Source organism: Triturus cristatus, chromosome 10 (genome assembly GCF_964204655.1).
Source record: "Triturus cristatus chromosome 10, aTriCri1.1, whole genome shotgun sequence".
NCBI lineage: Eukaryota > Metazoa > Chordata > Amphibia > Caudata > Salamandridae > Triturus > Triturus cristatus.
Genome location: NC_140593.1, coordinates 7,807,387 through 7,820,610, shown reverse-complemented (window position 1 = coordinate 7,820,610; position 13,224 = coordinate 7,807,387). Strand labels below are relative to the sequence as shown.

The 13,224-nt window shown below is 49.9% G+C and overlaps 1 protein-coding gene across 1 annotated transcript in view; it reads right to left on the bottom strand.

Moving 5' to 3' along the window:
* Positions 1-510: 510 nt before the first annotated feature.
* LOC146788715 (uncharacterized) overlaps positions 511-13,224 on the bottom strand; it is a 29,068-nt gene continuing 16,354 nt past the window's right edge. The window contains exon 3 of the mRNA XM_085630322.1: positions 511-4,392. Coding sequence (XP_085486448.1) covers positions 1,406-4,204 — 2,799 coding nt within the window. The 5' untranslated portion in view covers positions 4,205-4,392 and the 3' untranslated portion in view covers positions 511-1,405. The remainder of the gene's footprint in view (positions 4,393-13,224) is intronic.

Sequence of the window (13,224 nt, the reverse complement as noted above, 5' to 3'; positions counted from 1 at the left end):
TTTTGGAGTGGCGTAGTTTATTTAACTAACACAAGCATGCTACATATATGAAACAATGTTCACGTTGTCTTAGACTAAAACATCAGCAAAAACCTGGCTTCACTCTGCCAGGGAAAAGCATTTGAGCATCACAGCACACACTTTTATGCAATATACTGGCTAAGGATGAATGATAAGATGGATCAGTTAGAGAGAGAGAGAGACGCTTAATGATTAATGACACGATGTATTTAAACCCTAGGAAGGTTTAGATGTTCATTGTAATGCATTCTTTTTGCAGATAATCATTTGAAATACAGCTATGTCTGTGAATAAAGATCTAGGTGGCTAAAACATTTCATGGTGACTACATTTGCTACGGCTAAGACCTTGAAAACATGTTTAAGACAACTTAAATGGAAGCAAAAGCTATTCTAGGAAAGCATAGTGCCCAGAGGCAACCTCAATTTAAGACAACTAATCCTTAAAACTTAATTATTAGAAGCTGAAATGCAAGGGAATGGGTGTGGATCAAAAATGCAGAGCTAAGGAGGATATCTTTAAGAGATAAAGGAAAATCCCCAAAGAGGGGGATGTTCTACCTGAAATAGGCTGTAAGGTCCCAAATCAGATAGGATAGGCAGCCGGCTGGAGAACAGGCCTGTGGACAGCACAGAAAAGTTCTACCTTCCAACTGTCGTGTTGGATCTTAAATATCTTGATATGGGGAACCAGGGGTGGACCTGACGTATTTTCTGACGCCTTTGCCAACAGGTGGCTTGACCGCATGTGTTCCAAGATACAGGAAAGGGTCAACCGCATGTGTTCCAAGGCCGTGGGTGGGGTAAGGTGGCCAGGTGGCACAACAGTTGATAGGTCATGCCTGACCGCAACGTATAAACAAAGGAAATGTTGTGATCACGTACATTTCTTACAGTATGCATGTGACCAGCACCCACAAGGCAGGTGCAGTTTTTCATCAGACATTGCGGTTTATCTTGAGCAAGCTAACTTCCAAAAATAGGGTTTCAGTGATGATAAACAATGTCAACTTGTACCAGCTGAGTTTCTGTCTACGTGGGGGTGTGCAATGGCCTTGTAACGGTGGAAAGTTACTGTGTTTTTCTAGTGGCTTGGGCTTCCTCGTGTTTTCTGGTGCAACTGAAATGCAACTCTGGAAACCCTGGGCCTAGTAACTTCTGAATGTTACATACTGATATCATGGGGTGGTGGCCTTTGGGCCTTGGGCCTCCTATTTGGGCTTATGTACGTTGGGTTCTACAGGTGCTATGGACTTCTATGTGTCTTACTATGCTCAGTGGGAATATGGTAACTTAGCATGTTAGTAGGTTTTGTGTCGGGGAGCAGAAGCCTGACATCAACACTTTATTTTGTCAGGGTAGGTTAGGGAATGGCATTTAAGTTATTAAATGGTGGCTCGAGACCCTCCATCATCTCCCTCCTCTTGTTCATTCAACATGAACACATGCCTAAGTGAATATCTGCTGACAAGTGGTGGTCTCTCGGCTATCGGTGAAATCCATGGGGTGTCGTTAACATAGCATTCAATGTTATCGGGGAGTTGTCCTAGCTGCCTGGCCGCTCCCTCATCAGTCTCTGTACTCCACTGCGTATAGCCTGGGGCTGGCTCCCTGATCAGACACTCATACCGAACAGCATCAGGGGTATTGTTGTATGTATTTCTGGCTGGTGGGAGCGGAGGTGCCGTAGGCACACCATGGCGTGAGGCGATGAGGGGTAACTCTATCATTGGTACTTGTACTCCAGACCCATCCCCGGGAGGCCTATCCATATCTTCATATTTGGGTGTCTGGTAAATCCCTGTGCTAGCGTAATTTATCCCTACAGCCTTTGTGCTCAATTTCCTAATACAATGACTCCCTATCTGAAAGGCGCAACACAGAACCAACATAATTCCAACTACAGGTATTACTAGTTTCAGTATGGCTGTTAGCCAGGATGGCATCCAGTCAAAGTCAAACCAGTTCACTGGGATAATGTCCGCAGGGGCACCTCCTTCGTCGATCATCTTCTTTCCCAAGTTCGACAACTCCTCAATGGCCCTTGCAATTGATCCGTTGTCCTCGTCGTTTCCTGGTATGAACGTGCAGCATGACTTCCCTATTTTGTGGCACAGACCACCCTCCTTGGCGGTCAGCATGTCCAGGTAGTAGCGGTGCTCCAAGACCATCTGTCTGAGGGGACGCAGCTCTTCCCTAATTGCATTGAGCCCATCCCTAGTACTGTTGATGGCCTTCATAACCTCATACCGGGTGACTTCCAGCCAGCGGGCATTCGCCTTTGTTTGAAATAAGGGAAATGCTCCTCCAAAAAATAGTTGGGCGTCGTTGAAGAGGCGGAATTCTTGGGGAATGTTACGATGTGTCTCTGTTGCGAAATATTCAGCTGATCTCCTGTGGCGGTGCAGGAATGTAACATCCCCTGTCATTGGATGTGACAGTATGTGGGAGACGTTCGATGCTGGTACCACCAGATGTATCTCGTGCAGAGTTACCAATGAACACAGTCCGAGCCATTGAGGAGGAAGTTGAAAGTACAGGTGTTCACCGCAGGCCCAATAGTAGTCCATCAGGGTGGAGGTGCCGTACTGCATATCGAAATTGAATATTGTAGAGTTACAGTCTGTGTTACGCCCAACAGAGACGGAGCCATTGCCTATGAAGCAAAGAGAAGGATTTTTAAGTTTAAATGCCTTTTTATGTTTGTACAGTCTGTCCCCACCCCAGGTGTATCGGCTCCCTGCCTCCTTCCAAATTTGTGCACAGTCCTCTTCTACATCCCAATCAATATTTTCCTCCCACTCTGTTTCGCCCGACCATGGGGGGCCCAGGGATGCTGCTTTGCAGTATATGTTGGTAGGATCCTCCCACTTATCGTTGTAATATACTCGGGCTAGTACTGCCAGGAGCGTTCTGTTCTGGCATGGACAGTCTGGGCCAGGGAAATTCCCCGGGTGGGAGTGGTGATGGAGGTGCGGTAGTGTGTCACAGTCCGCATAGGGTGTTGAAATTGACATGTAGCGTGCTTGCCTATACAGCTCTGCTCGCCGATCCATATTGGGTCTATTTCTCTTGATCTTTGCTTGTATCATCCGCTCTATGTCCCATTTGTCAGAAGTGACCTTAAATATCACATTGTTGTTGTCCCATTCCGATATGTTTACAATTCCAACCCATATTTCAGCCCCTCCTACTAGCTGCACTAACCCCTCAATGCGGCAAAGGTAAAGGTGTAGCAAGCACATCACTGTTTGTGGTGGGACCTCTTTAGGGAAAACTAGTCTGTCTGCACCAACTGCGTGGGGGACATATGAACACACATAGCAGGACTCGTTTGACATTCTTTTCCCTATGGCTGTCATGTCCCGGTACCATGAATTTTCTTCCAGGGAGGAGTGGACTGAATGTTCTCTTATGGATTGGGGTAGGCTGAGCATAGGCCCGAGGCCTTCCTGTATCGTCACGAGGTGTTGGAACGTTTTAAATGGCATTCCCTTAGGCTTGTGTCTCGGGTCGATAGGGAGACCATGGATGACCCAGTGTTTTGTGGCTCTCCCTATATATGGGGAGATGGGGGCGAATCTGCGGGCTCTGTGACGGCGGGACGGGTGTCCATGGGCTACTCGTTTTTCCGTCAGATTGGCAGTCTTATCCCCAGTGTTCCCTTTGTCGTCTTGTACTACCATTGGGGGCTCGGGAGGTGAAGTGGTGTGTACGTTACTGGCTCTAGAGGCTGGGAGTTCAGGGCCTGTCGTGTGGTGTGGGGCTGTGTCTTTGTTTCTGGAGAATCCTATGCTATGTGTCGTGATATCTGTGTTCTGTGTGACCGCTGGTGCAGTTGCTGGTGTTGTAGGTAACATGGCATCAGTGGGTGCTCCTGTACCACTATTGCTTACAGCATGATAGCTCCTTACAGCAAGGAAAAAGATATACCAATTAAATGTAGCTAGCGCCACTCCAATGATAATACAAAACAGTACCATAGACAGTATACATATCTTTGCTTCGCGGCCACTGTATTCGTGGATCAGCACGTGAGTGTCCTCATCCTCTTCCTCCACAGTGGAGGGACAGCCGCTATCTTCGTTCAGGGGGACGCTGGCCATTTCTATTTCCTCAGTTAGTCCATTGTCTATTGTGGCGGCGGGGCAGGGTCGAGCCGGACGTCTTTCCTGTGGATCCATGCCTTGCGCTCCGCTATCCGGACAGCCGTTGGGGATGAATCTATTACTCTGAAAGGTCCTTCAAATTTGGGATCCTTCCAGCGCCGGACGTGCTTTCGGATAAAGATCAAAGTTCCAGGACGTATTGGTGGGAGCTCCGGATCGATGGGGCCCTTCTCCTTCCTCTTGGATACCTGTACAGAAAGGAACTGCGCTGCGCGGGTTAGTGAGCACAAGAATTCGTAAAGCTCAGCTTTAACAATCTCAGAAGATGACTCGCTATCCGTTTTGGGCCTTGTGGGAGGGACAGTTACATTGATGGATCGTCCGGTGACAAGTTGGTGGGGCGTGAGGTGGTGATCCGAACTTGGGGAGTTTCTTAGTGAGAAGAGGGCAAGTGGGAGGCAGTAGAGCCACTTTTTACCGATGGTGGCGCTGATTTTGCTTATTTTGTTCTTGAGTAGGCCGTTAAGGCGCTCACAAATGCCGTTGCTTTGGGGGTGGTAAGCAGATGTCAGTTTGTGTCTGATGCCTAGCATCGTGGTCAGGGAGGAGAAGATGGCATTTGAAAAATGACTTCCGTTATCTGTTCGGATGGCCTCAGGGATCCCGAAGCGGGAGATAACATCACGGAGCAGGAATGTGGCTGCTGCTTTGGCATCGCAGTGGACGCATGGTCCAGCTTCGATCCAGCGTGAGAAAGGGCAAACTACAACAATGAGATATCGATAGTTTTGACATCGATCAATCATATCGACATAGTCGATATGGAGCTCTTTGAAGGGGCCAGAGGGTTTGGGGATGGTGGAAGTGACTGTTTTGAGAGTCGGATTTGGTGAGTATTGTTGGCAGATGAGACATTTATTGACGAAGAGTTGTATTAATTCGTAGGCGTTGGGAATGAACCAGTCTGCCTGCAATGTAGTGGACATGTTATCTCGGGAGACGTGAGCAGGAAGGTGGAGTTGGTCTAGCGCCACCTGCAGTAAGGCTAGCGGCATAACGGGCTTTCCTGACATCGTTTGTCTGTAAATGAAATCTGCAGGGTCCTGCTGTACTCCCCTCTTTTTCCATAACTCTTTCTCTTGATGTGGTGCACTTTCCTGTATTTCCCTGAGGTGCAGTTGTGCGATCTTGTCGTATTGCTGTGTGTTGTCCATAGGACAGGCAACGGTCGAGTCCGGTGTCTCGTTAGTCGTGCCTGTGTGTAGCTGTGAATCTAAACTGTCTTGGTGTGTGTCTGTCTGCTGTATCGGGGCTTGGAAGTCATCATGCGTGGAGACCTGGTCAGCCGGTGGCAGTGCTTGGGCAAGGAGGATAGGTGTGTTATGAGTGTGTGGCCACATTACAGGTGGGGGGCCTCTGGCGGCCGCTTTGGCTGCCCAATCTGCCAGAGCATTCCCTCTGGAGACAAAGTCCTGTCCATTGGTGTGTGCAGCACACTTGACAACAGCTACCTCAGCTGGAAGTGTCAGAGCTTCAATCAATTCTTCTAACAATTGCTTGTGACATACAGGTGTTCCGTCTGATTTGAGAAATCCGCGCCTTTTCCAGCGCAGTATGCTTGAATGTGTTGTAGTTGTGACGTATGCAGAGTCCGAGTATACTGTGATGCGGTCGTCGGCCCCATGTTGTAACGCTGCAATTAATGCCGCCAACTCGGCAGCTTGGGCTGAGTAATGTGGAGGCAATGTTAATTGCTGCATTATACAGCGTATAGAGTCAGAGGACTCGTGCTGCTGGGCCCGAACTACTGCTGCTCCGGTGTACCTGATCCCTGTCTCTTGGTCGATGGTAGAGGACCCATCAACGAAATACACAGTGCTGTCTGGTAGTGGGTCCTCTTTTGCTGCTCCTGACTCATCTGGAGAGTACGTGGCGCAGTCATGAGTGTCATCGTCTGAGGCTGCAATGGGATGGGCAAAAAATGTAGCAGGGTTCACCGTGTGACATTTGACGACTTTCAGGGAGGGTAATGATAATATTACTTCATATCCTGACACTCTTTGTGTGGTTAACGTTGTCTTGGCTTTTTGAATTATGGCGAAGACGGCGTGTTCAGTGTATAGTGTCAGGGGGGATCCCATGACTATGGGGGTGCTCTTTTCTACAGCAAAGGCGGCGGCAGCAAGAGCCTGCTCACAGGGGTAATGACCCTTCATGACAGAGTCCAGCATGCCACTAAAGTACGCAATGGGTTTGTGACCCATAGGGTACTTCTGGGCAAGCACAGATGTCATGACCTGACCATTGCAGTGGGTGAACAGGTAGAATTCTTTAGTGTAGTCAGGTGAACCCAACACTGGTGCATTCGTTATTTCATCTTTTAGCTGTTTGAAAGAGGCTGTCATGTCTGGGGACCAGTTTATCTTGTTGCGTCTGTCTTTAGCTGCTTTAACAGCTTTCAGCAAAGGGGCTGTTATTGTTGTGAAGTCAAAGACCCATTGTCGGACATAGTTGACCAGTCCAAGGAATTTCTGCATGTCTTTTACAGTTTGGGGTTCTGGCGTTCTATTTATGGCATCAACTCTATCTGGCGTGACTCGTCTCCCTGAGGCTGACAGTATTTGGCCTAGATAGTGTACTTCTGTTTGGCAGTACTGGAGTTTGTTCCTATCCACTTTGTAACCTCTGTCGGCTAAGGTGTGGAGCAGAGCGATGGTGTCTACTCTACATTGCTGTTCCGTGGTGCTGCAGAGCAAAATGTCGTCAACATACTGCAACAAGGTGCTGCCGCATTGGAAGTTGGATAGGTCTTCTCTGACAGCCCTGTTGAAGACGCTAGGGGATTCGCAGTATCCCTGAGCTAGACGGGTGTATGTCATCTGGACCCCTTTGAACGAGAATGCCAATAGGTACTGGCTGTCTGGGTGAAGGGGGACGCTAAAAAACGCATTTTTCAGGTCTATTACGGAGAAATATTTCGCGTTCGGGGGAATGTTTGTCAGGATGACGGAAGGGTCTGGGACAATGGGAAACTCGGGTATCACTATGTTGTTTACGGGACGGAGGTCATGTACGAGACGCCATTGGTTGGTCTTACCCTTCCGCACCGGAAAAAGACAGGTGTTGCAACAGGAAACGCATGGGTATATTACCCCTTGGTCAAGCAGGGCCTGTATTGTGGGAGCTATGCCTTCTTCTGCTTCCTTTGACAATGGGTACTGTTTTATTCGTGGTAATATTGCTCCGACTTTTAAAGTTATCTTAAATGGAGCGGCAGAACGAATGAGACCTACATCATTGGGGCCGGTAGTCCACAGGTGTGACGGAATTTGAGCTAAGTCTTCCTCGCGCACTGAATCAATTTTTGGAGGGGCAGTGGGTGTTCTTTTCTCTACTGTCACTGAGAGGGGCACCTCATACTGGTACAGAATCTCTGTCATGGGGCACTGATCGGGATCGCTAAAGAGCTGGTCGTCTGAAATGTCTCTCACCTGGTGTCCGGGCTCAATGAATATCACACAGGCCCAGGAACGCATATAGTCGTCACCTGCTATGAACGCCCCATATGTCGGTGTAATATGGAGGGCAAGTAGGCCTAAAATCATGCTTGTGTCTGATATCTGGGCGTTCCTGGATTGTGGGCGGAAGAGGAACTCCTTTGGGAGCTGAACTGTGCGGTCATGCAGCTCTGGGGTGTTGGCCACAACGATATGTACTGCAGTGGAAAATGCTTGCTCGTCTACAGGGCGAGCTCGTATGTGGGCTGCCAAGGAGGAATCAACGGCGAGTGCCATCATCCTTGCCAAGGGGGTGCCTGGTATCGAGCAAATCATAGTTCCATTGTCATGGAAGTGTATGGACATGTTTAATTTTGTCATGAGGTCGCGCCCCAGAAGGTTCACTGGAGAGCGGGGGGAATAAAGCAGTGGCTGTTCCAACACCCGGTCTCCTATTTGTATGGGCACTGGTTTGGTGAAAGGGACCCTTTCTATTGCCCCAGAGAATCCCTGTGTGTCCGCTACTTGGCTGGAAATGGGCAGAAGTCCGCCAGTGATGCAGGAGTACGTGGCGCCTGTGTCAATGAGAAAGCTGTATGTTTCGTTGTTTATCGTGACCAGGACGGTGGGGTCCTCTTCACCGCTCATGGTGCATGACAAAACTGGGCACACAAGGGTTGTCTGTGGGCTGGCCTAACAAGTGTACCCCCCTTGTTGGTATTGGTGGGTGGTGCTTTGTGGGTACGAATTGTTGGGTGTAGACGCGACTATGATACCCCCTACGGGTGTCGAACTGGGGCCTTGGGGCATCGCTTGGTATGTAGGTATCTGCTGTTGTTGAAGCATAGGGGCATGTAATGTAGCTTGTGCCTGTTGCATGGGGACCAGTTGTTGTGGGGGTGCCTGTTGAATTTGTGCCATTACTGGCGTTTGTAGTTGTGCTAGCTGCATGTTCTGCAGGGGGACAGGTTGGGCGTGGGTGTACTGTAGTTGGTGTTGCTGCGGGTATGACTGTTGTTGTTGGAACTGTTGTCGCATCGGCTGTGATTGGCCCCTAATTTGGTCCATGGACTTAGTACGACAGTTTCTTTGTATGTGGCCTTGTTTGTTACAATAGAAGCAAATTGTCGGTCCTGACTGCTGTTGAGTTCTCTGCTGGCCCATACCATTACTCCTGCCTCGCATGCCCGTATTATTGCTGTTCATACCGTAATACTGTTGCTGGTCGTTATGATGGTGCTGTTGTGCAGCAACGTTTTGCCCTTGGAGTTGCTGTGGCGTTTGTACATACTGTACTAGTGGCAGGGGCTGGGGCTGCACTTGGGGCATGGTATGTTGTATCGGCGCTTGCACATACTGTATGGCTGGTTGTTGTACTTGTGGCTGTTGTGGCTGTGCATATTGTACAGCAGGCTGCAGCACCTGTTGCGGAGTATATTGGGTATTGGTGGTGAGCACATTTTGAGCGGCTTGGGGAAATGTGGTGACGGCTGTCATTTGGTTCACTGGAGCGGCCAACATGACAGTATCCACAGTGTCTCTCTTTTTGTTAAGCTTCTGCTGCACCAATTTTGCAGCTGCATTTTCTATGGCAAGTTGCCTATTTTTTTCCTGTTCTATCTTCTTTTTGCAAAAATGTATGATGTGGTCTTGTATTTCAGGCCATGGCTTTGCTTCCATGGCAACTACGCCATCTAATTTTTCCTGTACTTCCTCTGGCAGGCCTCTCTTAACCATGTGATAAAAAAGTCTGCTGTTCCCCCCCGTGGTATTCCAAGAGTCGCCTAATTCTTGGTGCCACTTTTCCTTCATCCTAGAGATGAAGGTAATCGGGTCCTCATTTACTTGCATTGTTAATGACATGAGTGACCCAATGTCTGGGACATCGGGGTATTTTAGTGTCAGTTTTGTCCAAACCCCCGCTCTTATTTTGTCAAAGGGTTCTCCGTCGTATGTTGTGTCATTCATAGTTATCAGTCCGTTACTGATACTTTTAAAAATTTCTTCCGCTTCTCTCCCCATGAGGGAAATGAGCAAACTTTTCATATCGCCTATCCCTGGAACTGTGCCTGTTGTATTTTTCTCTAGGGCCACTATCCACTTGCCTGCACCCTCCGTGAGGGGGGGGAGGTTCTTTTTAATAGCTTCTCTTTCTGCAAACAACCAGCAGTGATATATTGGGGGGTCCTGCTTCCTCTTGTACAAGAGTGGCATTTGGCGAGCAAATCCCGCATCTTGAAGCGTTGGTCTCGTGGTGTCATACCGTCTGGCATATTTCTGCCATATTTTTAAACTGGCTCGCATGTAGGCATAATCCCAATCCTCATCCCCTGCACCTTGCAGGATGCATTCTACGGCTGTAGCCAGATGCTGAGGTTCAAAAGACCCGTCTCTGGGCCATGGGAGCATCTGCGGGGCCAGAGACTCCGTCCAGCCAGCCAGGTCGTCCGTGAAAGGGTTGACAGCATAATCTGAACCCTCTCCTGCTTCTACTATTTCGTTGGGAGTCATGCCATTGTTCTTTTGTAGGGCATGTGAGCTACAGAGGAGCATGCTGTTACCTTTCTTGTGTCGAGTGTTGCGCATGGAAACGGCACCAGTGACATCATAGCTGATGTAGGCGTCAGTGACAGGGAAGTCATTATCAGGGAAGTCATATACGGTGTCATCGGGGCGCCCGTGCGTTCCTAGTATCCTAAGGTTATCTACTTCTGTGAGTCTAGGCTTCCGTTTTCCCCCTGTATCCCTTGAACTCGTCAGTCCCTGAGCCGTTTGGTGGAAGGGGTTTGTATTTGTCGCCGCCCGTGGTTGGCCGGACGATCGTACCCTAGTTGTGGCGGGTGGTGGGGCGAATGAGTTTGCCACAGGTGCCGTAGTTTGTGGGGAAAGTGAGGGCATTGGTGCTGCTGCCTGCGGGCGTGGGGACTGGCCGGCGTGGCCTGTTGCGTTATTCCCGCTTGTGCCCTCAAAGGCCCCCAAAGGTGTCGTCACCTTGCCTGTGGAGGGGTCCGTAGTTCCCGGGGGTGGAGGGTCGGTGATCTGTTGTTCAGTACAGCCTAGTGTCCCATCCTCCGCTATGGCTGTGGAAGTATGTTTTTGCACGTGTTGTGTTGTTGGAATACGTGTCGGTGTTTGAGCGGTATATTGTTCCGGGCGGGCCAGGATCAGTGTCTCAGTTAATCTGTCATTAATTTGTTCCAATCTTAGCGACATGCGTCGTATTGAAGGAACTATTGAGTCTGGCTCGAGGCGGTGTAGCACTGGGTTGCCAAAGAATTCTGTGGCGGCGTATTCGGTCGGACTACATTCTAGGCTTTCGTGTGTGTTTGGGGCCGATCTCCATTGGTCATAATGGACTGGGGGTGGTGGCGGAGGGAGCCGCTGCCCCTTGCCCATCTGCTGTTGGACAGAGGAGAATGTGGTCATGTGGTCGGTGGTGTCAATGTTACAGAATGGCATGCGGTCTTGGAGCGTGGCTCCCTGCTCCTGGACTTGCGGAGCAGTTGCGTCACGGAGGGCGTCGAGGCGGGGATACAGTGAGTGGGGAGATGTAGTGGACGAATGATGCGATGATGTGTTGGAAGCGATAGATGACGCGATGGACGCATCATCTACATCTTCATCGCTTTCTTCGGTGTGTAGGGCAGAGGCAGCCGTGGGGAGGAGTCTTAATGTAAATTGCGCGTCTATTGGCCCTAGTAGGCCAGGTACTGCAGCGTGCAGTGTTGGACCGTTGTTGGAAGTGGGCGACGGGGGCTGGGCTGCTCCACCCGGGATGCTCGGGGATGGTCCTGTGATGGGGGCTGCTGTGGCTGACACTGTGACGGGGGAGCTTGGGCCACTGCTGGTGGCCGGTGGTGGCTGGGTAATACAATGATCGGTGGGAGGCGGAGGGGGCTCAGATGTTGCGTTGATATCGCAGGGGAGCTGACTATATCCTACCGCCGGCATGCTATTAGTGGTTGTCTGTAAGGTTAGTTCTTTTCCTTCTGTGGACGGGAGCACGGGATACATGCCACTAGCTTGATAGGGTGGGGGTGCCGAAGGGGCAGTGGGCAGGGTGGGCGTGTGCTCTTGCGTACTGTCTTTAAAGATGCGCCAGAGATCTAAAGTGGCCTTCCTTTTTTGCAGCTTGGTACCAGTGTATTTGGTGTTCAGGAAGGTGGTGGCGTGCTCCAGAATAGTTTTATTAAAGCTCCCTTCCGAGGGCCAAGGGTGGTCCATATTTTTTGTCAACTTATGGAGCTCCCTACTATGCTTTAGTATCCTTCCCTCTTGTCCGCCGAATACGCTCAGGACGTGCTGAAGGGGTGTCGCCATGGTGGGATATGGGTGCGGTCGCAGAATGTGTTCCTGGGGTGGTGTATCTATGCGCCCCTAGAGGTCTGGCACTAGTTCTGTACCTACCCCTTCGAGGATGCGGTCATATATACCGTTCTGTAATTCAATGTTTTGGGAGGGGGTGCACCCAGGGAATGTCAGCTGTCCGCCGAAGCAGGCGTCAGCTATTTTAGATTGGAGGGGATTTCTTGGCCAGAAACCTGATACAACTGTGGTCTCTCTTGGTGGGACCTCCAAAATAAAGAATATTTGAAACACAGTATGTGTTTTATACACAGTGGAACTCAGTATCCTACTCATAGGGCTAGTTAGTGCGTGTTTGTGTCACCTGTAGAGCAACGTGGAAATGGCGGGGGATGTGTGGCTGGAATACACGGGCTGCCTGTGTCTACGTAGTGAGGCTAGTTGTGGGGGCTGTTGGGGTCTGTGGAGTGTGTGTTCAGGGTGGTGTTACAGGCAGGGAGAGGCAGGTCTCTGATAAGTTCTTCACCTACTTCCGTACATACTATGTTGTACAGTATGAATCTTAGGTGCATTTCATCAGGCCCCCTGTAGTTTCCTTCTGGGGAAAGGTCGGGAAATTCGAGATTGTGGCGGGCAAAGGCAAGACGTATTTGGCTTTGCAGTGGGTTTCGTGGCCAAGAGGAGGTGAATACGGTGGGTAACTCTAAGCCTGGGGACAGCAACCGAACCCCTATGTAGATCCAGTCGGGTGTTCTGTGCACTGAGGTGCCAAATATTCGTTTGTCGTACACTGCATGGAGTGCCTGCATGGGGCTGTTATTTGTGTCGGACTCTAGGTAAATGACAGACCGGTATTACAGAGGTGTAGTGAGTAAAGGAGCACTTATTTGTTGGTTTGTTTGTGAGACTTGTTTGTGTAGTCGGCGGGGCGTGAGAATGCTGGTGCGAGAGATAGGGTTATTTGGCAAGGGTGCAACTAAGAGACCCCTGAGCCCCCCTTTTTGGCTATCATCGGCGAGAGCAAATGATAGACAAAATGTGAGGAGGTGGGCTGGGTGAAAAACCGTGCGTGTGAATGGAGAGACTGTAGCGAAGGCACCCAGTTGAAGGAAGGAAGGAAGGAGACTATCAGTGGGCAATGGAACATATGCGGGTGGGGGGTGGTGCAGGAAGTGTAGTACTGAACAGAGCGCACGCACTGAGGCACATGAAACAGCAAAAGGAGCTGGCACTGACACAATGAAAAGCACCTAATATGCACAGCACAACGCGGGAATAGGAAAGCACACAGGG